Consider the following 22,740-nt stretch of genomic DNA (forward strand, 5'->3'; position numbering starts at 1 on the left):
CTTCAGTAGGGTAAGAAAAATAAGGGCCAAGACCTGAATTAATGGCTAAAGAAGCAGTGAAGAAAAGAAAAAGGGCATCCAGAAGCATAGAAAATGCCATATCAGAGAAGCCAGAGAAGGAGAATTACTGAAGAAGAGGAGGCTGGTTTTGTGAGCTGCAGCCTGGAGATCAAGAGGGCAAAAAGAAGAGAATCATTCATTTGGGCCAGAAGGAAGTTCAGAGGATGTTTACCTCAAGCTAACACACGTCCTATCCTCTTAAAAGTATTCAGATTATTATTTTGAGTAAAAGTTGAGATATCTTTACAAGTGATGACAGAGTGTTAGCCTTACTGGCATGGTGGAGTAGTTTGTGTCAGACCAACACCCCTGCCAATACCAATTATGAACTCGGCACAAAATATTAAAAAAGATTGTTTTGAAGGCATTGGAAAGTGACCAAAAGCTACATCTCATGAAACTACACTGAATGACAGCCATGTTTATTCAGTATTTCCTTCCTGGGCACTCTCGGTCCCCTTGCATGGCTTATAGAATTCAAGCAAAAAGCAGCAGTCTTGGGCCGAGGAGTTAGAGATCAGAGTTGGGGCTGCCAAAGTGGCTGGATATGGAAGCAGCAAATCCCAGAAAGGAGGGAACCACGAAAGGAGATGCTCCAAAATCTGCATACAAACTCCCCTTAAATCATTGAGTTTAACAAAGTCACAAGATACAAGGTTAATATACAAAAGACAGTAGTATTTCTGTATATTAGCAACAAAATTGGAAGATGAAATTTATAAAAAGTAATTTACACCATTGCATCAAAAAACATGAAATACTTAGGGGTAAATTTAACAAAAGATGTGCAAGAACTCTACACTAAAAACCAGAAAACTTTGCAGAGAGAAATTAAAGACAACAAATAAACAGAGAGAGGTACCATGTTCATGGATTAGAAGACTCCATATTGTTAAGTTGTTAATTCTCCCAAAACTGATCTCCAGATTCAGTGAGACGTTAATTCTGCCAAAAGTGATCTCCAGATTCAGTGCAGTCCCAATCAGTATCCCAACAGGCTTTTTAAAATAGACATTGCCAGGTTAATTCCAAAATTTCTATGAAAATACAAAGGACCTAGAATAGCTAAAACAATTTTTAAAAAACAACAAATTTAGAGAACTTACAGTACCTGATTTCAAGACTTATTATAAAGCAACAGAAATTAAAACAATGTAATATTAGCATAAGTTCAGAGAAATAGATTAATAGGACAAAATAGAGGCAAGAATGATTTTCAACAAAGGTAGCAAGGCAGTTCAATGCAAAAAGAAACATCTGTTCAACAAATGATGCTGCAATGACTGAATATCTGTGTGAAAAAAAAGAACCTCAACCTCTATCTCACACCATACACAAAAATTCGTTCAAGATGGGTCATAGAACTAAAGATAAAAGCTAAAATATAAAGCTTCTGGAAGAAAACATAGGAGCATCTTGACAACCTTGGTGTAGGGAAGACTTTGTGGAGAGGACACAAAATGCACTAATTAATAAAGAAAAAAATTAATGAATTATAGTTCAACAGTAAATACTTTTGTTCACCAAAAGGCACTTTAAAATTTGAAAAGGCAAGCCACAATCAGAAAATGTTCAATGTATCACATGTGCACACACACGCACATTTGACAAAGGACTTGTATCTAGAATATATAAATAATTCCTACAACCTCATGATAAAAAGTCGAACAAAGATTGGCAACAGGTGTTAGTTAGCTCAGGGCAAATCTTTCCCTGCAAAAAAAAAAAAAAAAAAAAAATCAATAAATACTTAAAAAAAAAAAAAATCAAAGAACCCAAGTGAAAAAGTGGGCAAAAGACTTTCAAGGACCCTTCACCAAAGAAGACCTCAAAAATAGCCATTTAAATATATGAAAAAGTTCATTGTAATTAGCCATGCAGAATGCAAATAATAAAACCTCAATGAGATACCTGGTCATACCCACTAGAATGGCTAAAATTAAAAGACTGACAAGCATATGAAGCAAGTAGCTCTTTCATGCTTTGCTGCTGGGAGTATAAGAGGGTTGAAGCACTGTGGAGAGTTTTCTTGCAGTCTCTTAAAAAGTTAAATCTATGACTCAGCAATTCTATTCCGAAGCATTTACCCAAGAAACATATGCCCAAAAAAAGACTTATTCGTATGGACATAGGTCCAAAAAAGCCTTATTCATAAGAATGCAAAGTTGGGAGAAAAAGAAATAAAACATCCACCAAGACGGGAATGGAAGAACATATTGTGGTGTGCCCAAACAATGGAATAGTGCACACCAAGAAAAAAAAGTCAAACTGCTGTTAAAGCCAAAAACATGAATGACTCTTACGTTGAGTGAAAGAAGCCTGACACAAAATACATTCTTTATAATTCCATATATATAAGGTCCAAGAATAGGCAAAAGTAATCTTTGAGGGTAAAGATCAGAAAGTCATTGCCTTTGGTAGAAGGGGATAAGAGGGCATAAGGAAACTTTATGAGGTGATAGAAATATTCTTTGTCTTGTCTGGAGTTTTGATTACATGGATGAATACAATTTTCAAGACTTGCTGAACTGAACTGTCGAGATCTGTGGGTTATATTGTATGTAAATTATACCCCAATAAAATACTTCAAATAAATAAATTTTACAAATTAAAAAATTTTGTTCATCAAAAGAGGCTATTAAAAAAAACGAAAAGGCAAACCACAAACTGGCAGAAAATATTTGTAATACATGTAAAGACATATTCAGAATATATAAAGAGTTCTTACAACTCAATAGCAAAAAGACAACTTTTTAAAAAAAGTCAAAACACTGGAAAGACACTTCATAAAAGAAGATATTCGAATGGCCAGTTAAGTGCATGGAAAAGTGCTCAACATAAGTAGCTATTAGCAAAATGCAAATTAAAACCAAAAGGATACCACCTACGCTAATAGAATGGCTACAACTAAAAGACTGACCAGCATGTAAAGCAACCGGAACTTTCATACATTGCTGGTGAGAGCCTAAAATGGTATAACCACTTTGGAGAACAGTTTGGCAGTTTCTTAGAAAGTTATGACCCAGAAATGCCCATTTGTAGCCATGAAAACAGACATGAAAACTGGAAACAACCTTAATGTCTACAAACAGGTGAGTGAATAAACCGGTCTTCTCAAAGTGTGGTCCATGGTCCCCAAAACCCCGTGAGATCAAAATTATTTTTATAATAACACTAAAATGTTATTTGCCTTTTTCACTCTCATTCTCACAAGAGTGAACAGTGGAGTTTTCCAGATGTGATATAGCAACAGATTGAATGCAGCAGGAGCAGGTATGAAAATCCAGCTGTCTTCTATGAAGACAGATGTGAAAGAGATGTTCAAAACTATAAAACAGTCCTACCCTTCTCACTGATTTTTGTTTTGTTTTGGAAAATATAGTTATTTTTCATAAAAATATTATTTATATAACATGTAATGGGCATATTATCATTTTAAATGAATTATGATTATCAATAGTTAAATGATTTAACTACTTTAAAAATCTCTCAGTTTTGAGTTATATATGATAGATATTGATGGATTTAACCCACATAAACAGAAGTTTTTTGAGAACCCAATAATTTTAAGAGTGTAAATGGGTCCTGAGATCAATAAGGTTGAGAACTGCTAGGATAAACAAATTGTGGTACTTTTATTAATGGAATACTACTCTACAATAAAAATGAACAAACAATTTATATACATAACATGGGTGAATCTCAAAAAGATTGTTTAGCTGAAGACACCAGACCCCAAGGGTACATACAATAGGATTCCATTTATATGAAGTTCTAGAACAGGTAAGATTAATCTAGGGTAATATGAGTACGAATGGTGGTGGCCTCTGGGGTGCAGTCAGCAGGGAGGGCATTGACTGGATGGGGACACGAGAACTTTCTGAGGTGATGGAAATGCTCCTTAATTGATTTGGGTGTGCTTATACGGATGTACACATTTGTCAAATCACATCAAACTGTACCCAAAAAATCTGTGCGTTTTATTTTTATAAATTGTACCTCAATTTTAAAAACTTGGGCTTATTTATTTTGTGAAATGAAAACAATGGTACGGGTGGAGATGATAGTCCTGTCCACAGCATTTTGAAGTTTTTAACTGCCTCACAAAAATCTGTGTTAAAAAGAAAACATGAGGGCCCAGCCTGGTGGCGTAATGGTTGAGTTCGTGGGCTCTGCTTCCCCGGCCTGGGGTTCACAGGTTCAGATCCCAGGCGTTGACCTACATACCACTTATCAAGCCATGCTGTGGCGGCATCCCATATAAAGTAGAGGATGATGGGCATGGATGTTAGCCCAGGGCCAATCTTCCTCAGCAAAAAGAGGAGGACTGGCAACAGATGTTAGTTCAGGGCTAATATCCCTCACCCCCCCAGAAGAGAAAACATGCTATCAGAATCTTATTGGTAGCATCTACATTGAATCTTCATACGTTCAAAGCCGATATCCTTTGATGAGTTGTATGCACTTTCTTCTTTAAGAAAATCAGATTTTCCTGATGCATTAGTATGTCAGGATTTTATGCATTGCTTCTCTCTAGAAAATAATTGCCTCTTGATTCCTTCTGGCCTCTTTTCTCTTTAGGCCAACAGAACTTTTCCGGAGTTGTAATGCTCAGTCAGATCAAGGAGCCATGAACGACATGAAGCTGTGGGAAAAAGGAAGCATAAAGATGCCATTTATCAACATACCTGTTCTTGACATTAAAAAGTGCCAGCCAGAAATGTGGAAAGCAATAGCTTGTTCACTGCAGATTAAACCTTGTCATAGTAAATCCCGGGGAAGTGTTATTTGCAAGTAAGTTTCTTTCGTGATAGTGACTCTCCAGTTTTGGGTCAGACCCTCTGTGATCTCCACTCACAGCCTATCTTTAGAGTTTTCCCTCCCACCACTTCCCTTTGCTCATCATCCCCACATGTCAAATGCTTTCCCACTTTTTCCTCCTCTGCTTGAAATACTCTTCCCCCCCCCTCCACTTGCCCACTGCCTGTGCTTCTTAGCCCTCTCAGATAGCAGTCATTCCTATGGAATCTTCCCAGACTGCTCTAGCTGATAGTAATTATCCATACTATGAATTTCTATAGACCTTTATTTGTACTTCTCTTACGGAACTTAGTCCAAGAAACATTTATTGAGTACCCTCAATGCGCAATTCTATTTTTATATTTTAATTTGTCTTATATTCTGTTAGACTTTGCTCTCCTCGAGGAGCTCATTCTTCTTTGTGCCTTTTTTCCTTGTATCCTTTTTCTCCTCTGCAGGGTAGCGTAATCGTGACACACAAGAGGTATTCTATAAATGTTTGATGAGTGAAGGAGGTAGTGAATACAGTCCTTAGGGCCTGTTCCTAGCAAACATTTTGTGAGTGGTTTGCTCAGGAGACCTAGGATAAAGGAGAGATGAAAGCTGCTGTGGTGGGTGAAACCAAAAGTGTCGGCTCCATAGTAATCTATGTCAACTGCTCTTTAGGCATCTTTTTTCCCACAAAGCTTTTCTAAAACCAAGCCAACATCTAGCCCTTAAGTTGTTGGTGTGTGGCTCGGTGCTGCTGGGCTCTCCATGACTGATTGCAGACTAGTTCCACCTTAAACAGGGTCCCCATCTATTCTCTGACATGACTTGGAGATGACCTGAGGAGGGGACAGATGAGGGGTAACTACTGGGTGATAAGCAAGAGGCAACGAGTGGGAAATTTATAGACTCTTAGCTCAGAAGACTTACAGAAGAGGAGTCAAATCCCTACTGAAGACTGACAAAATTTTAAAGTAGTGGACTTTCCGATTGTTGTAGACCAAACACTTTAGTGCTGATAACTAAAAAGATACTTAAAAAGAGAAAGGAAGGGAGTGAGGAAGGGAGGGAGGGAAGAAGGAGAAGCAAGTATGCATAAGGTCCTGAAGGAAAGGATGTATGATTTTGCAAAGAGCAAATCAGACTAGCCTGGTTTAATTTCCTTTCAAAGACATTGAAAATCCACCTTGATGGTAGTGTCAGTAAGTATGAGCATAAAATTTGAGCAAGGCCTTTGGATCTCAGGTAAGAGAAGGTTAGGGATGTTTTGATAGCGTAATACGTTACTTACTGTTCAGCCTGGGGTCCACTATAACTTGTTCTCTTGTGCCGTCCTTGCGCCTAACCAACTGTGAAACATTGTTAAGTTCTGAGAACTCACTTTCTGGAAATCTTCAGAAACAGAATGGATATTGACTAGACAACATGAGGAGGTTTCTTGAACACTGAATTTGTATTTTTCTTTTCAAGATCAGATTGTGTGGAGATTCTTAAGAAATGTGGGGACCAGAACAAATTCCCTGAAGACCACACAGCTGAAAGTATTTGTGAGCTGCTGTCACCTACAGATGACCTGGAGAGTTGTATACCTTTGGATACATACCTCAGTAAGTTCTTTGTTTGTTTAGATTTTAAATACGTCTCCCTTCCATCTCTGCCCTTCTTGTTTGCTTTGGTTGAGCATCTCCTTGAGAACATGTGGTTTAAGGATACTGTCTCAATTGCAGGCTCTTATTTGCTTGGCCTTTTCTGCCCAGGAAAGAATTGTCGTCCTGAGGTATGTAAGTGGGAGTGATTATCGTATCAGTCTGAGGAGGCAGTGAACTCTTGTCAGTCAGGAATTCTAAGCAGTGAACCAGGGGCCAGGCTTCTCATGACCAGCTCCGTATCGTTGCCGTCTCCTCGCCATGATTTGACCCGGAAGTAGAATTTCCCCAGGGAGTCTTCAGCTGTTTGTCATCAGAACATCAGTGGACCTGAGCGAGGCACTGGCTTGGACTCACCCACCAAATAGGGAGTAAGGAATGACGGTCTGGGTTAGTACATGAAATGGAACTTTTCTGTCTGTGAAATACTCCTGCCAAGAGCTAGAAGAAAACGTTGGGATCTCACTGAGGGATCCTGAAGCTGAGCTTTCTGGCAGCGAGGTGACTGTGTGGTGGAAACCAGGGGATAACAAGTAGAACCCCTGCACACCAACCAGTTAGGCTAAGGGAAGAATTTAGGCTGCCACCACGGGGTGTTAGTGCCCTGAGCTGGCTGGAAAGGCAGACAGTGAATTCAGCTCCTACTTGCTTTGTCTTCCTGTGTCAGACAGGGTTAAGTCTGACTGCAAATAACAGGACAACAGATAGAAGTAAAAGAAAGCCCAGAAATAAACAGTCCAGGGCTGTTATGGTGGCTCCATCATCAGGAATCCAGGCTCCTTTTTCTTTCTCCACCATCCTCAGTGCTTGGCTTCCTCATCATCAGGGTGACTGTGTGTACTTTATCATCACAGCGTGGCTGCTGGAATTCTAGCCACCATATCCTAGTGTAAGGGAAAACCCCCCTAGCTGTAAGGGAAACTGGGAAAGATTATCTTGTTAGCTGTGGGCCCATTGCCACCCTAAGTAAAATTGGAGTTCTAGTAGTAAGCAGGAAGAGAAGAGTAGATGCTAGATTTGCAGCTAGTTACATCTGCCGCATTGTATCAAGACCAACAGACTATGTCCCTTAGCCTTTGTGACCGGCATAGAGAAAAAGAGAGCGTGAGACTAGAATATAGAGCTCTGTGACTCTGAGCAGATCACTTCTTTGAGCCTGAGGTTCTCTATTTGTAAAATGACTGGGCTGGTTGAGATGAACTCCAAGAACCCTCCTACTTCTATTAGCCTTAAGTCTGAGTCTGGCCTAAAATCAAGTAAGCAAAACTAATATATTCACAATCCTAGACTCTATCAGATCTGTCAAGTATATATGTAGAAGGAAATTATTTCAATGGGAGAAAAATTAAAGAAATGCTTTTGTTTGAATTTCAATACTCTGTTTAAATATCACATATGCTTTATATTAAGTGAGACTCTTCCTTGGTCATTATTTCACAAGTTAACAAATACAGTCATGGGACAGGATCCTTCTTACTATAATAAGTTATGATCACTTACGGTAAAATGTGCTAAATTATCCCTCTTAGACATAAGCACCTCTTTGATCACCCTATCCAAAATATACCTGTCACTTTCTATCCCTTTATACTGCTTTTCATTGTCTGACTTTTATTTACACACACACACGCAGAATCTATTTATTGTTCATTTCTCGACCAGAATGTAAACTCTGTGTTAGAGATTTGTCTGTTTTGTTCATTACTGTATCTCCAGTACCTGGAACCTTGCCCAGTATTTTGTGGGTACCCAGTAAATAAACAAGTGAATGAATGTCTGTATGTTTATGCTAAATTTGCAAGTGATCAGAGAATCTGAGTGTTTTAATGGCTCACTAGAATCAAGCCTCGCTTTATGCTCATAAGCTCTCCATTTATTCCAGACATGATTAATTCAGATAACTTACAGGCCTCTGTTACTCTTTTGGGTTGATTAAACTGATTTGGTTTTGGTTTTGCAGGGCCAAGTACTTTAGGTAACATTGTGGAAGAAGTGACTCATCCCTGTAACCCAAGTCCTTGCCCCACTAGTGAGCTCTGTGAGGTAAACCGGAGAGGGTGTCCATCTGGAGATCCCTGCCTGCCATACTCTTGTGTTCAAGGTAAGAGGGGGATGGGTGTGGCTGTGGGATGAGTGTGGATACGTGCTGCTTGTGTTTCTTTACAGGGGTTATCTTTGGAATGAGATCGCAAGGGACTTTATTTTCTAAATTATGTTTTTCTGTAATGTTTGAGGTTTTCCCATAAACATGTATTATTTATATAAGCAGAGAAAGACAAAGGCAGATGTAATTTTCAATAGTCATTTAGATTATAAACTAATATCAATCCAAACCCAGACTCTCATAATGAGTTGCAGGGCTCTTGACAACAAAAGAAAAGAAAACCTTGGGCCAGCTTTTTGTACTTTGTCTTCCGGGGTGTAATGTTTGAGAAAACGTACTGCATATTGTTGATGTTTTTTCTTTTCTTTCCTTTAGTATATGGAGAAATGGCATACTCAGTGGGATGTGTAATTATCTCCATAGAGATTAGTGTTGTGCCGAAATGCATATGATTTTAAGGCTGAAAAGTTTTTATCCCATAGAATTTTGATAGTCTTGGTCTCTTTGTGGATCCCTATAGAATATAGTCATGGCAACATTTTGCTTCCTTTTATCTATTTCCCAATTGAAAATGTTTATTTATCATGTTAGAATCAACATTTTAAATATGTGTGAAGTAAAAAGGAACAAAATATTAAATTAAATAAGCATGATGTCTCAAAGGATCATCTATAATATTTGTGTAATACTGTAACATATCAGCTATAGAGTCATAAAAAATCTTGTTAAAATCAGAAATGAATGGGTTTTGCTTAAGCTCAATTAAGTATTCAACTTGTCTTTGAATTTAAGGTATGTTTATATCCTATCACTAAAAATTTTACTGACCAAGATTATTCTAAAAATACAGTCAGTTTCAAAACACCATTTTAAAAATATCTGTGATTTTTAAATATCTTCGATAAGCCCAAAGAAATAAAAAACTACGTATCTTATAGCATTTTTATACTGAACTAGAGCTAACTTTGGAGTATAGGTCCATAATCACCAGCATCTAATAGAGCATGGAATTTTCATTTGAGAGGGTATGCTTTTGACCAGTGACCAAAGCAACTCCTTAGTTAGGTGAAATTCTGTTCCATAATCTTTAGTAGCCACACAGAACCTGTAAGACCTTCTGTGAGGGATATCTAATGTCATAAAACAATATCATCTCTCTTAGGTAATTTTTGTTTGTGCAGGTTGCAAATTGGGAGAAGCCTCTGATTTTATCGTCCGTCAAGGGACACTAATTCAGGTGCCATCATCTGCAGGGGAAGTTGGTTGTTATAAAATTTGCTCATGTGGACAAAGTGGACTCTTAGAAAACTGCATGGATATGCACTGTATAGACCTTCAGAAGTCTTGCATTGTTGGAGGAAAAAGAAAAAGTGAGTCTTGAACTATGTTTATTTGTTTTTTGCTTTTAATATGAGATTAGTTTTCTTAACTTTGTAGTAAGAACATTGGATGGATTCTCACCAGAGAGTAAAGTCTACAACTCAGACACTCAGGGCAGTATTTTTCAAACTATACTTTATAGGACGCAGCCAGCCCTGGGGGTCTAGTGGTTAAGATTCAGCACTTTCACCATCAGCCTGGGTTCTTTTCCCACTCAGGGAACCACGGAACCACACCACCCATCTGTCGGTTGTCATGCTGTGGCAGCTGCATGTTGCTGTGATGCTGAAAGCCATCAAGATTTCAAATACCAGCAGGGTCACCATGGTGCACAGGTTTCAGCAGAACGTCCAGACTAAGACAGATTAGGAAGAAGGACCTGACTACCCAATTCCGAATAAATTGGCCATGAAAACCCTGTGAATAGCAGCGGAGCATTGTCTGATATAGCACTGGAAGGTGAGAGGACCATGCAAAAAAGACTGGGCAGGGTTCCACTCCACTGTACACACGGTGGCTAGGAGTCCGAATCCATTCGACGGCATGAACAACAACATGGCACCTAGCGTTTATTGAACATTTGCTACGAGCCAAACTGTGCTAATACTCTCTAGTCATTTTCTCATCTAAACTCTTAACAACCTTTGAAGCAGGTACTGTTATTACCATCTCGCACATGAGGAAACTGAGGTGTAGAGAGTCTGAGCCACCTGTCCAAGTCCACAGTTGATCGAGAGAGCTGATCCCCACAGCCCCCAGCTTTTTACAGCTAGAGACTTGGAAATGTGCAGAGGATGTCCCAGTTTGCCGTGGAATTGAAATGATCAGGACTTTAGAGGCCCTCCCATCCCCACTCACTGGATGCTAACCCTAGCATCCCTGCTCCAGAGAGTGGCCTCCACCTCTCCCTCTATGTTAAAGAAGACTGGTGTCTGTGGCCACAAAGGTCAGAAGCCAAAGGACAGAGCCTTTCTTCTCTGATGGCCAGAACCTTGGCAGAGAAAGGCACTTCCAGGCCTGAGAATCAGAGGCTGGGGAAAGCTGAGTAGTGAGGAGCTTCCTGGAAGGATGGACAGAGTACTAAGTTACAGAAGGCTTGGGTTCCAGGTCCTGCTCTACTTCCAACTGGCTGTGTGATCATGGGCAAGTCCCTTCTCTTGTCTGGGCCTCAGTTTCCCTCCAGTACAATGGGAGGATTCTTCTGGATGATCTAATAATCTCTTTCCTTCCCCCAGCCTGCCCTTATCCCTCCTTACACCACCCCCTGTCCAACAGGCTGTGACATTCCGGAAGCAGCCTTGAACTGAGCTTTGAGGTTCCTGGGTGGAGGTCACAACCCATCTCTGAGTTTCCTCCTGAGCTTTGGGCCCTGGGCACTAGGTCCTGATAGGGTACCTGGCCTTGTCAGGTTGGAGCCATCAGAAGGGAGAAAGGCCCTGAGCCTCTGAGAAAGCCCTCAGGGGAACCTGCATTGTGATGACCTCATTGCCTCTGTGACATCATCCTCTCTCCCACCCTTCACTCCTCCCCAATCAACTGCTCTGCAAACAACCATCAGTCTGAATCCCTGAGAAAGTCTTTTCTCTAGTACCTACTGCTGATCTTCTGCCTCAGCCAGCAAGAAGCACCATGAAATTGATATTCATCAAGAAAAACTATGACAACTTCCTGCTGCAGAAACTGAATGAACAGAGGACATGCAAAGAGTAGTGGGACATGGCCCTGACTGTGGACCACCATGTCTTCTTTGCACATCGCAGTGTGCTGGCTGCTGTCTCTCCAGCAGTGAAGAGCCTCATCTCCAGAGATGATGTGAAGACCACAATGAGCTGTTTGTCACCCTTGACCCCAACTGTGTGAATCCAGCCACCATGGACCAGCTCCTGGACTGCTTCTCCAGCGGCAAGGTGGTGCTCTCGGAGTAGAACGTGGAGGAGCTCCTTTGTGGGGCCCAGTATTTCAACACACCACACGTTCAAATCCACTACAGTGACGCCCTGATTAAGTCCATTCGCCATGCCAACTGCTTGTGCTACCTCGTCTTGGCTGAGCTGTTTGGGCTCAAAGAGATATCAGACTTGGCCTACTCTGGCATTCACGACAACTTGCACTACTGGGCCAGTCCTGAGGGCTCCATGCCTGAGGGCTTCATGTGCTGTTCTGTCATCTTTGGCCGCCTGCTTCAAGATGAAAGCTTGCATGTGCTCAACGAGGACCAGGCTCTCAGTGCACTCCTAAATTGGGTGTATTTCCGAAAGGATGAGTGAGGGAAGTGTTTCAAGAAGTTCTTTTATTACATCAATCTTAATGCCATCTCCAATAAGATATTGATGTTTGTGAGCAACAAGTTGAGGAACGTGGAGAACAGCTCAGCCCATACAACCCTGATTGAGAGTGTGCTTGATGAACGAAAGCAGAGGAGGCCATCCAGCCTGCTGAGCCACCAGCGGAAAGGAGCCCTGCTTGAGTTGGTGGTCATCCTAGGTGGCCAGAAGGCCCAGGGAAAGTTCAGTGATGGAGTATTTGCCTATATCATCCAGGAGAACCTGTGGTTGAAGCTCTCAGAGATGCCCTATCAGGCAGCAGCACTTAGTGCCACCTTTGCTGGTTGATACATCTATGTCTCTGGTGCCACCAATAAGCAGATTATAGGGCTGAAGACAGCTTGGCGGTATGACATGGATAACAACTCGTGGGCCAAGTTGCCTGACCTGCCAGTTGGACTTGTCTTCTACACCGTGGTGACTTGTGGGGGGACATTGTACTCAGTGGGTGGGAGCATTGCCCCAAGACAGTATGTCTCTGACATCTGTCGTTATGATGAGTGCAAAGAGGCCTGGTGCCTGGCAGGGAAGATGAGCATCCCTATGTATGCCACAGCCATGATCACCAAGGGTGACTGGAACCTTAACATCATCACTGGTCGGTACTTGGTGAAGGGCTACATCTCCCGGGTCAGGGTAGTGGACTGCTTTGACACCAACACTGGGGAGGTGGTCCAGAGTATCACCCTCCCCACTGAGTTCAACCATCGGCCCCTGCTCTCTTTCAATCAGGACAACATCCTCTGCATGCACAGCCACTGACACAGGGTGGTTATCAACTTGCAGAAGATCAAAGCCAAGAAGATGACCACGTCAGTGCCTCTCTTACCCAACAGCTGCCCCCTGGATGAGTCCCATGCTATATGCTCCATCGGAGATGGCAGGGTGTTTGTATTTGGGGGTGTCACCACAGCCAGTGATGTTCAGAAAAGGGACTACACCATCAATCCAAACGCCTACTTGCTGGACAAAAAGACAAGCCAGTGGAAGACCCTGCCCCCGCCACCAGAAGCACTGGACTGTTCCGCCTGCTGTCTAGCCAAGCTACCTTGCAAGGTTCTTCAAAGAAATTAAAACAGTTTTTAAGTGGGAGAATAATTGAGTGCGTTATTTTTCACAATTTAATGAGAGAGAGAAAGAGAAGAAGATGGCCTGTGGGTTCTTTCTTAGTGCTTCAGTCTGTGTTTGGCCCTGAAGGGGAGATCGTGGGCTGGGGCTGCTCCCAGTGGTTGGAAACTCAGGACTACTCTGTCACTAGAGGGATCCAAACCGAGGTTGGAATGGAGTCCCTGGTGGGTGGGACTGAGGCATCTCCCAGGCACTGGCCAAGGTCGTGTCTGGAAACCCCCTGTTCTGTCCCCTGTAGTCACCTTGCAGGCATCTGCTAGACTGACACGTAAAGCAGTTGCTTAGATCTGTGAAGCCTCAGGATCCTCCAACACACACTTCCCTCAAGTCTGCCCAGGAAGGCGGGGAGGGGCAATCCCAGGTCTGGGAGAGGAGCCTCCTGGGCTGGGAAGGGAGAAGGTGGTGTGGGCCAGGCTCAGGGGTGGGGGCAGAGGGAATGGGGGAGGCAGTTACTTGGCTGTTGTATTCGACCATGCAGCTGTGTGTGTTTGTGACTCATTTCTGGGGAACTTGGGGGGTTACTCACAATTGTTTCCAGAGAGCAAGGTTCATTGAGAACTTTCTCCTGGAATATGAGGTCTGAGGGACTGGAGGTGGAAGAGAGGTCAGTCAAGGGAGAAAAAAGAAACCTATTTCTCTATTGGAGAGAAGCTTGGGGATGAGGCGAGATGACAGGATAAGAGAGACGGGGGGTGTAGTAGTTGGGGGTATGGACACTGGGGACAGATGGCCTGGTTCAAATACCAGTTCCATCACTTCCTGGGTCATCCTGGGCGAGTTACTCACCATCTCTGTGCCTTAGTTTCCTTATCTGTAAAAGAGGGACAATAAGAGTGCCTACCTCATAGAGTGATGGGAAGTTTAAATGAGTCAGTACATGCAAAATGCCGAGGAGAGCCCCTGGCAAATATTAAAGTGCTACAGGAGTACTTTTTTAGAAGGAAAGAAAGAGGGATGAGGCAAGGGTCCGGGCTCTTGGGCCCTTATATTAGGTGAGGTCCCATCAAATGCTCTTTGAGACTCCTGCCTTCAAAGCCTTGGTGAGCCTGCCTCAATTCCAACTCTCTGTTTCCCTTTCAGTCATGTGTGTACTCACACATAGTCCTCAGCAATTTAGAAGAAACTGACCACGTCCTGGAACAGCATATAGAATCCTCATTCATCCGTTCTCTCATTCATCATGAATTCACTGTCTCCTCCACTTCACACACACACACCATCACTGAGGCCTCTGTGTGCAGGTCCCTGTTCCAGGTGCTGGGGCCACAGGTGTGACACAGACAATCCATGTCCCTGGGAGGGAGTATCTATGTCAGTGCCCTGCAACAGGAATATTATGCAAGCCACATGTGTAATTTAAATTTTCCTAGTAGTCATGTTAAAAAGGTATAAAGAAACAGGTGAAATTAATTTTAGTAATATATTTTATTTAAACCAAGATTTTCAAAATATCATCACTGAAACAAATAATCAATGTAGACATTTATTAATGCGATACTTAACATTCTTTTTCTCATGCTAAGTCTTCGGAATCCAGTGTGTACTTTACACTTACAGCACAGCTCAGTTTGGGCTAACCACATACGCGAGGCCCCAGGAGGCTAACGGCTCTTATTAGACAAGGCAGGACACTTTACAGGTCCTCCGGGTTCAAATCTGCTTCATCCTCTTCCTTTTCCCCCTCAGTGCTGCTCACCTGCTCAGCCTTGTCTTCCTGACCTCTGTTGGCTGGCTTCTCTCTTCAAAGCCTGCCCCTCTGCCCAGGTCTTACTTTCATCCTTCTGGGCGAGGACTTTGGACTTCACAGTGGACCCTCTCTCCCCTGGAACTTCTCCCACATTTCTCACTGCTCCAGCCCTGGGCAGCCCCCTCCTCTGCTCACCTCACTGCCATCTGCCGGCTGGAAGAGCAGGGTCTTGCAGATTCATGCAAATAAGCCCAGCTGCCCCATCCCCACCCCACCATGCTCAGCTGACCTCTAAGTCACCTCTTACTGACTCCAGAGGCCATTCCCTATAGCTGGTTCTCCACCCTCTCAGGTGTCCCAGGGTCCCACTCTTCCCCTGTCTTCTTTCTCAGCTCCTTACCTCTCATTCTGGCACCAGGACTCCAGAGAAATACAGTCAGTTCATCTGAGCTCCATAAATAATCCCACGTCCACCAAAAATCTCTCTGGAGAGTGACGTCAGCATCATGGCGGAGTGAGCTTTCCCGTAAACTCTTCCCCTGATAAGATACGACAAAAGGAACAGTCATAGACCAACAACGGACTCCTAGACAGCAAAAAGGAAGATCAGAAAGATTCACACTGCTGCACATCTGAGAGTGGACGTTCTGGGGCCCCCCGAGGAAGTGGGGAGAGAGGACTCAGAACTGCTGCAGGGGTGTCATCAACATCTGAGCACCCCAGGAGAGCAGATAACAGGTGAGCGAGAAGCCCCCCACACCAGGAAACCAGTGGGCAAAAGAGAGAGCCCCTCCCCCTCCCAGCATGCCCGATACTGAAGCTCAGCCAACCAGGCAAGACCAAGCGTCTGGCCGATCACAGCGAGCAGATGGGGGAGAGCGCGGAGGCCTCAGATTACACAGCCCTTAATCCCCACATGGTGGTGGCGGGTGGAAATTGCAACCAGATATTTCCAGGATGTGGAAAAACAAAGCAAATATAGGAACCACAATGCAAAGGTACATAAAATCACCAGACCAGAAGGAAAATGACAAGCACCCAGAAACCAACCCTGAAGGCACAGGAATCCATAACCTAAATGACAGATTTTAAAATAGCTGTCATAAAAAAACTCAAATACAAGATAACACAGACAAACAATTCAATGAGATAAGGAATTTCTTCACAAAAGAGATTGAAATCATAAAGGAAAACCAGTCAGTGCTGATGGAGATGAAGAACACAATGGAGGAGATAAAGGGGAGTCTGAAATCTTTAAAGAACAGAGCTGACAATATGGAGGAAAGAATTAGCATTATGGAGGATAGGAATACCGATATGCTCCAGATGGAAGAGGAGAGAGAACTAAGACTCAAAAGAAATGAAGAAAGTCTCCAAGAATTATCTGACTCTATTAGGAAATGTAACATAAGAATTACAGGTATTCCTGAGGGAGAAGAGAGGGAAAGAGGAACAGAGAGCCTATTCAAGGAAATAATAGCTGAGAACTTCCCAAATCTGGGAAAGGAGCAGGAAATACCAGTAAGTGAAGACAATAGGTCGCCTAAATACGTCAACAGGCAAAGGCCCACCCCACGACATATAGTGGTAAGACTGGCTAAAGTCAATGACAAAGAAACAATATTAAGGGCAGCTAGACAAAAACAAAAAATAGCGTACAAAGGAACTCCCATCAGGGTCTCAGCATATTTCTCAACAGAAACGTTACACAGGCCAGGAGAGACTGGAGTGATATATTCAAAATACTGAAAGACAAAAACTTTCAGCCAAGAATACTCTATCCAGCAAAAATAGCCTTCAAATATGATGAAGAAATAGTAACTTTCCCAGATAAACAAAAGCTAAGGCAGTTCATGGCCACAAGACCCCCACTACAAGAAATACTGAAGAAGCACCTCAGGCCTGAAAAAAGAAGAGAAAGGAAATACAAAGCTTGGAGCAAGGAGAAAAATAGGTAGACAAAATCAGAAAAATAGTAGATCTTTACTAGAATAGGTTAGTAAACACTTAAATACCAAAATCAAAGATCAAAGGAAGGAAATCACCAAAAATAAATTTAACCTCATCACTGTAAACAAATACCCACAACACAAGATAGAATAAGGTATAACAAGAACAAACTTAGAAGGGGAAGAGGAAAGAGATTGAATTCACTTAGTATAAGGAAATAAGAGGCCATCAGATAATGGACTATCTCATACACAAGATGTTTTATACAAACCTCAAGGTAACCACTAAACAAATAATCAAAACAAAATCACATATGATGAACAAAGAGAAAACTAGAAGAGTCATAAGACAGAACAACCAAACTGAATTGGCAGTCTGAAACAAATGGGACAAGAAACAAAGCAAATGCAAAAGAACTGGAAAATAAGTGACAAAACAGCAACATTAAGCCCTCATATATCAATAATTACCCTAAATGTAAATGGATTGAACTCTCCAATCAAAAGATACAGAGTGGCAGGATGGATTAAAAAGCAAGACCCAACAATATGCTGCCTCCAGGAAACACATCTCAGCTCTAAAGACGAGCACAGGCTCAGTGAAAGGATGGAAGACAATACTCCAAGCTAATGACAAACAAAAGAAAGCCGGTGTTGCCATACTCATATCAGACAAAGTAGACTTCAAGATGAAACAGGTTAAGAGAGACAAAGAAGGGCAATATATGATAAAAGGGACACTCAACCAAGAAGACATATCAATTATAAATATATATGCACCCAACATAGGAGCACCAAAGCACATAAAGCAACTATTAACAAACCTAAAAGGAGACATTAACAAAACACAGTAAGAGTAGGGGATCTTAGTACCCCACTTACACCAATGGATAGATCATCCAGACAAAAAGTCAATAAAGAAACAGTGGACTTAAATGAAAAACTGGACGAGATGGACCTAGTAGACGTACACAGAGCACTCCATCCAAAAACAGCTGACTACACATTCTTCTCAAGCACGCATGGAACATTCTCAAGGATAGACCACATGTTGGGAAAGAAAGCAAGCCTCAATAAATTTAAGAAGATTGAAATCATAACAAGCATCTTTTCAGACCATAATGCTATGAAACTGGAAATGAACTACAAGAAAAAAACTGGGAAAGTGACAAAAATGTGGAGACTAAACAACATGCTACTGAACAACCAATGGATCATTGATGAAATTAAAGGAGAAATCAAAAAATATCTGGAAACCAACGAAAAAATATGCCATACCAAATCATATGGGATGCAGCAAAAGCGGTCCTGAGAGGGAAACTCAAAGCGATACAAGCCCACCTTAACAAACAAGAAAAAGCCCAAATAAGCAACCTTAAATTACACCTAACAGACCTGGAAAAAGAAGAACAAACAAAGCCCAAAGTCAGCAGAAGGAGAGAAATAATAAAAATCAGAGCAGAAATAAATGAAATTGAGACCAAAATAACAGTAGAAAGGATCAATGAAACAAAGAGTTGGTTCTTTTAGAAGATAAACAAAATTGACAAACCCTTAGCCAGGCTTACTAAGAAAAAAAGAGAAAAGGCTCAAATAAATAAAATTAGAAATGAAAGAGGAGAAATTACAACGCATACCACAGAAATACAAAGGATTATAAGAGAATACTATGAGAAATTATATGCCAACACATTGGACAATCTAGAAGAAATGGATAAATTCTTAGACTCATACAACCTCCCAAAACTGAACCAAGAAGAAATGGAGAATCTGAATAGACCAATCACAAGTAAAGAGATTGAAACAGTAAACAAAAACCTCTCAAAAAATAGAAGTACAGGAACAGATGGCTTCTCCAGTGAATTTTACCAAACATTCAAAGAAGATTTGATACCCATCCTTCTCAAATAGTCCAAGAAATATAGGAAGGTGGAACACTTTCTAATTCATTCTAGGAGGCCAACTTCACCCTGATACCAAAGCCAGACAAAGACAATACAAAGAAGGAATATTACAGACCAATATTGCTGATGAACATATATGCAAAAATCCTCAACAAAATATTGGCAAACCAAATACAGCAATACATTAAAAAGATGATACACCATGATCAAGTTGGATTTATACCAGGGACGCCAGGATGGTTCAACATCTGCAAATCAATCAACGTGATACACCACATCAACAAAACAAAGAATAAAAACCACATGGTCATCTCAATAGATGCAGAGAAGGCATTTGACAGGATCCAACATCTATTTATGATAAAAACTCTCAACAAAATGGGTATAGAAGGAAAGTACCTCAACATAATAAAGGTTGTTTATGACAAACCCACAGCCAACATCATACTTAATTGGGAAGGGCTGAAAGCCATCCCTCTGAGAACAGGAATGAAACAAGGCTCCCCACTCTCACCACTCCTATTCAACGTAGTACTGGAGGTTTTGGCCAGAGCAATTAGGCAAGAAAAAGGAATAACAGGAATCCAAATAGGCAAGAAAGAAGTGAAACTCTCACTATTTGCAGACGACATGATTTTATATATAGAAAACCCTAAAGAATCCATTGGAAAACTATTAGAAATAATCAACAACTACAGCAAAGTGGCAGGGTACAAAATCAACATCCAAAAATCAGTTGCATTTCTGTATGCTAATAACGAACTAACAGAAAGAGAGCTCAAAAAGATAATACCATTTACAATTGCATCAGAAAGAATAAAATATCTAGGAATAAATCTTACCAAGGAGGTGAAAGACCTATGCGATGAAAATTACAAGACATTATTGAAAGAAATCGATGATGACGTAAAGAAACGGAAAGACATCCCATGCACGTGGATTGGAAGAATAAACATAGTTGAAATGTCTCTATTACCTAAAGCAACATACAGATTCAATGCAATCCCAATCAGAATCCCAATGACATTCTTCACGGAAATAGAAAAAAGAATACTAAAATTCCATATGGGGCAAGAAAAGACCCTGAATAGCTAAAGCAATCCTAAGAAAAAAGAACAAAGCAGGAGGCATCACAATCCCTGACTTCAAAACATACTACAAAGCAATAGTAATCAAAACAGCATCGTACTAGTACAAAAACAGATACACAGATCAATGGAACAGAATTGAAAGCCCAGAAATAAAACCACACATATACGGACAGCTAATTTTCGACAAAGGAGCTAAAAACATACAATGGAGAAAGGAAAGTCTCTTCAGTAAACGGTGTTGGGAAAACTGGACAGCCACATGCAAAAGAATGAAAGTGGACCATCTGCTATCGCCATTCACAAAAATTAACTCAAAATGGATCAAAGACCTGAAGGTGAGACCTGAAACTATAAAATTCGTAGAAGAAAATATAGGGAACCCACTATTTGACATTGGTCATAAAGGAATCTTTTCGGATGACATGCCTACCCAGACTAGGGAAACTAAAGAAAAAATAAGCAAGTAGGACTTTATGAGATTAAGGAGCTTCTACAAGACAAAGGAAACCAGAATCAAGATGAACAGACAACCCACCAGCTGGGAGAAAATATTTGCAAAATATATATCTGACAAGGGGTTAATCTCCATAATATATGAAAAACTCAGACAACTGAACAACACAAAAAACAACCTGGTCAAAAAATGGGCAGAGGAAATGAACAGACACTTCTCCAAAGAAGATATACAGATGGCCAATAGGCACATGAAAAGATGTTCAACATCACTAATCATCAGGGAAATGCAAATCAAAACAACACTAAGATATCACCTCCTGCCTGTTAGAATGGCTACAATCACCAAGACAAAAAACAGCAGATGTTGGAGAGGATGTGGAGAAACAGGAACCCTCATACACAGCTGGTGGGAATGCAGACTGGTGCAGCCTATATGGCAAACGCTATGGAGATTCCTCAAAGAATTAAAAATAGAAATACCCTATAATCCAGCTATGCCACTACTGGGAATCTATCCAATGAACCTGAAATCAACAATCCAAAGAGACTTATGCAAACCTATGTTCATTGCAGCATTATTCACTATAGCCAAGAAGTGGAAGCAACCCAAGTGTCCCTCGACTGATGATTGGATGAAGAAGATGTGGTATATATATATACAATGGAATACCACTCAGCCATATAAAAAGACAAAATTGTCCCATTTGCAACAACATGGATTGGCCTGGAGGGTATTATGTTAAGTGAAATAAGCCAGAAAGAGAAAGACAAACACTGTATGATCTCATGCATATGTGGAATATAAACCTACACATGGACAGAGAAAACTGTATTGTGGTTACCAGGGGCAGTGGGGGTAGAGGGTGGGCACAAGGGGTGAAGGGAGACACATATATGTTGATGGACAAACAAAAATGTACGACCAAAAATTTCACAATGTTATAAACTATTAAAACATCAATAAAAAAATTTTTAAAAATCTCTGCAGAGCTTCTGCTCTTGAGCACCTCAGAGGAAGAGCTGTCCGTCCACGATTCAAAGCTGATGCCTCCCTGTGTCTTCAGCCTGTCCCCTCACAACTTCTCAGACTCCACAGTTCCCTCTGTCTCCACATCCCCTTGCTCATTTCTTCTCTTCATCCCACAAATATTCTCAAGTTTCTCCGATCCTGAAAGTAAATGCTCCTCTGCTCTGAGGTCTGCCTCTTGCTGTCTGCCTATCTCTTTCCTCAGTTGAGCTTCCTACAAGTTGTCTCTGCTCTCTGGCTCCAGATCAACCTCTGTTCCCACCAGGCCACCAGAGTGTCTCCTGACAACTCTGTCCTCTCTGTCCTTTTCTCAGCATACTGGGATCATAATTTGATATATTAGCTGATGTGATCCTCCTTCCTTCTTCCTTCGTAAGCTCTTCCCATGTGAAAATTAGACCATGAGGCTGAAGCATTCAGGGCTTGTCACCTCAAGGAGGCTGGCTCAGCTGAATGGAGGAGTCAGAGTCAAATTCTTGGCATTGCTGCTAGGGAACCTTGATCAATTCATAGCAGAGATTATGGTCTTGAAATACAAAGTTTTGAACTACAGCTCAGATCTTCACACTGGGTACCTGAAGGCCTTCCAAGGGAAGTTCAGACTTGCATGGTTTTAAGGGAATCAGTTTCCAGATACTCAACTTTTTCCCTAAAATTGATCTACCTGAGAATATACCTAGAGATTTCATTGTAGTTCTCTTTTCCCACTTTCCCTTTCAAAGTTATCTTTCAAACACTTCACACACAGACACAGAGCAAACTTTACCCATCCACAATCTTCCTAGGATGCACTGCCCCAGGATGCCACGTAAGAGTATAAATGTGTCAGTGAGGCTCCAGTGAAGCCTCCTTTCATGAAGACATCAGTATCCAAAGAAGAGTTTGTTGTGTTTTTCTGTCTTATCTGTGCAGTGTTTCTGTTAAAGTATGGAGTCTGGTGTTAAAAACAGGGGTATCTTGGTCCAAGTTGGGTTGTTCAGAAATGTTAAATACCATGATGAATGATGGTATATTTTTAAAAGCTTTATTGAGATATAATTCACATACCATACAATTCAGCCATTGAACGTGTACAATTCAGTGTCTTTTAGTATATTCTTAGAGTTGTACAATCATTACCACAATAAATTTTAGAACATTCTCTTTACCCCGAAAAGAAACCTTGTACCCCTTAGCTGTCACCCTCTAACCCCCTC

At 41.3% G+C, this 22,740-nt stretch overlaps 1 protein-coding gene and 1 pseudogene across 5 annotated transcripts in view; both read left to right on the forward strand.

Annotated features, from left to right (window-relative positions):
• The window catches only part of RECK (reversion inducing cysteine rich protein with kazal motifs), a 111,548-nt gene that overhangs the window by 56,514 nt on the left and 32,294 nt on the right, over window positions 1-22,740 (forward strand). For all 5 annotated transcript variants that reach the window (XM_058523511.1, XM_058523512.1, XM_058523513.1 and 2 more), the window contains 4 exons: window positions 4,642-4,854; window positions 6,319-6,455; window positions 8,455-8,595; window positions 9,780-9,968. In XM_058523511.1, the coding sequence (XP_058379494.1) occupies window positions 4,642-4,854; window positions 6,319-6,455; window positions 8,455-8,595; window positions 9,780-9,968 (680 nt within the window). The remainder of the gene's footprint in view (window positions 1-4,641; window positions 4,855-6,318; window positions 6,456-8,454; window positions 8,596-9,779; window positions 9,969-22,740) is intronic.
• LOC131393095 (calicin-like) lies at window positions 10,446-13,427 on the forward strand (annotated as a pseudogene).

Source organism: Diceros bicornis, chromosome 28 (assembly GCF_020826845.1).
Source record: "Diceros bicornis minor isolate mBicDic1 chromosome 28, mDicBic1.mat.cur, whole genome shotgun sequence".
NCBI lineage: Eukaryota > Metazoa > Chordata > Mammalia > Perissodactyla > Rhinocerotidae > Diceros > Diceros bicornis.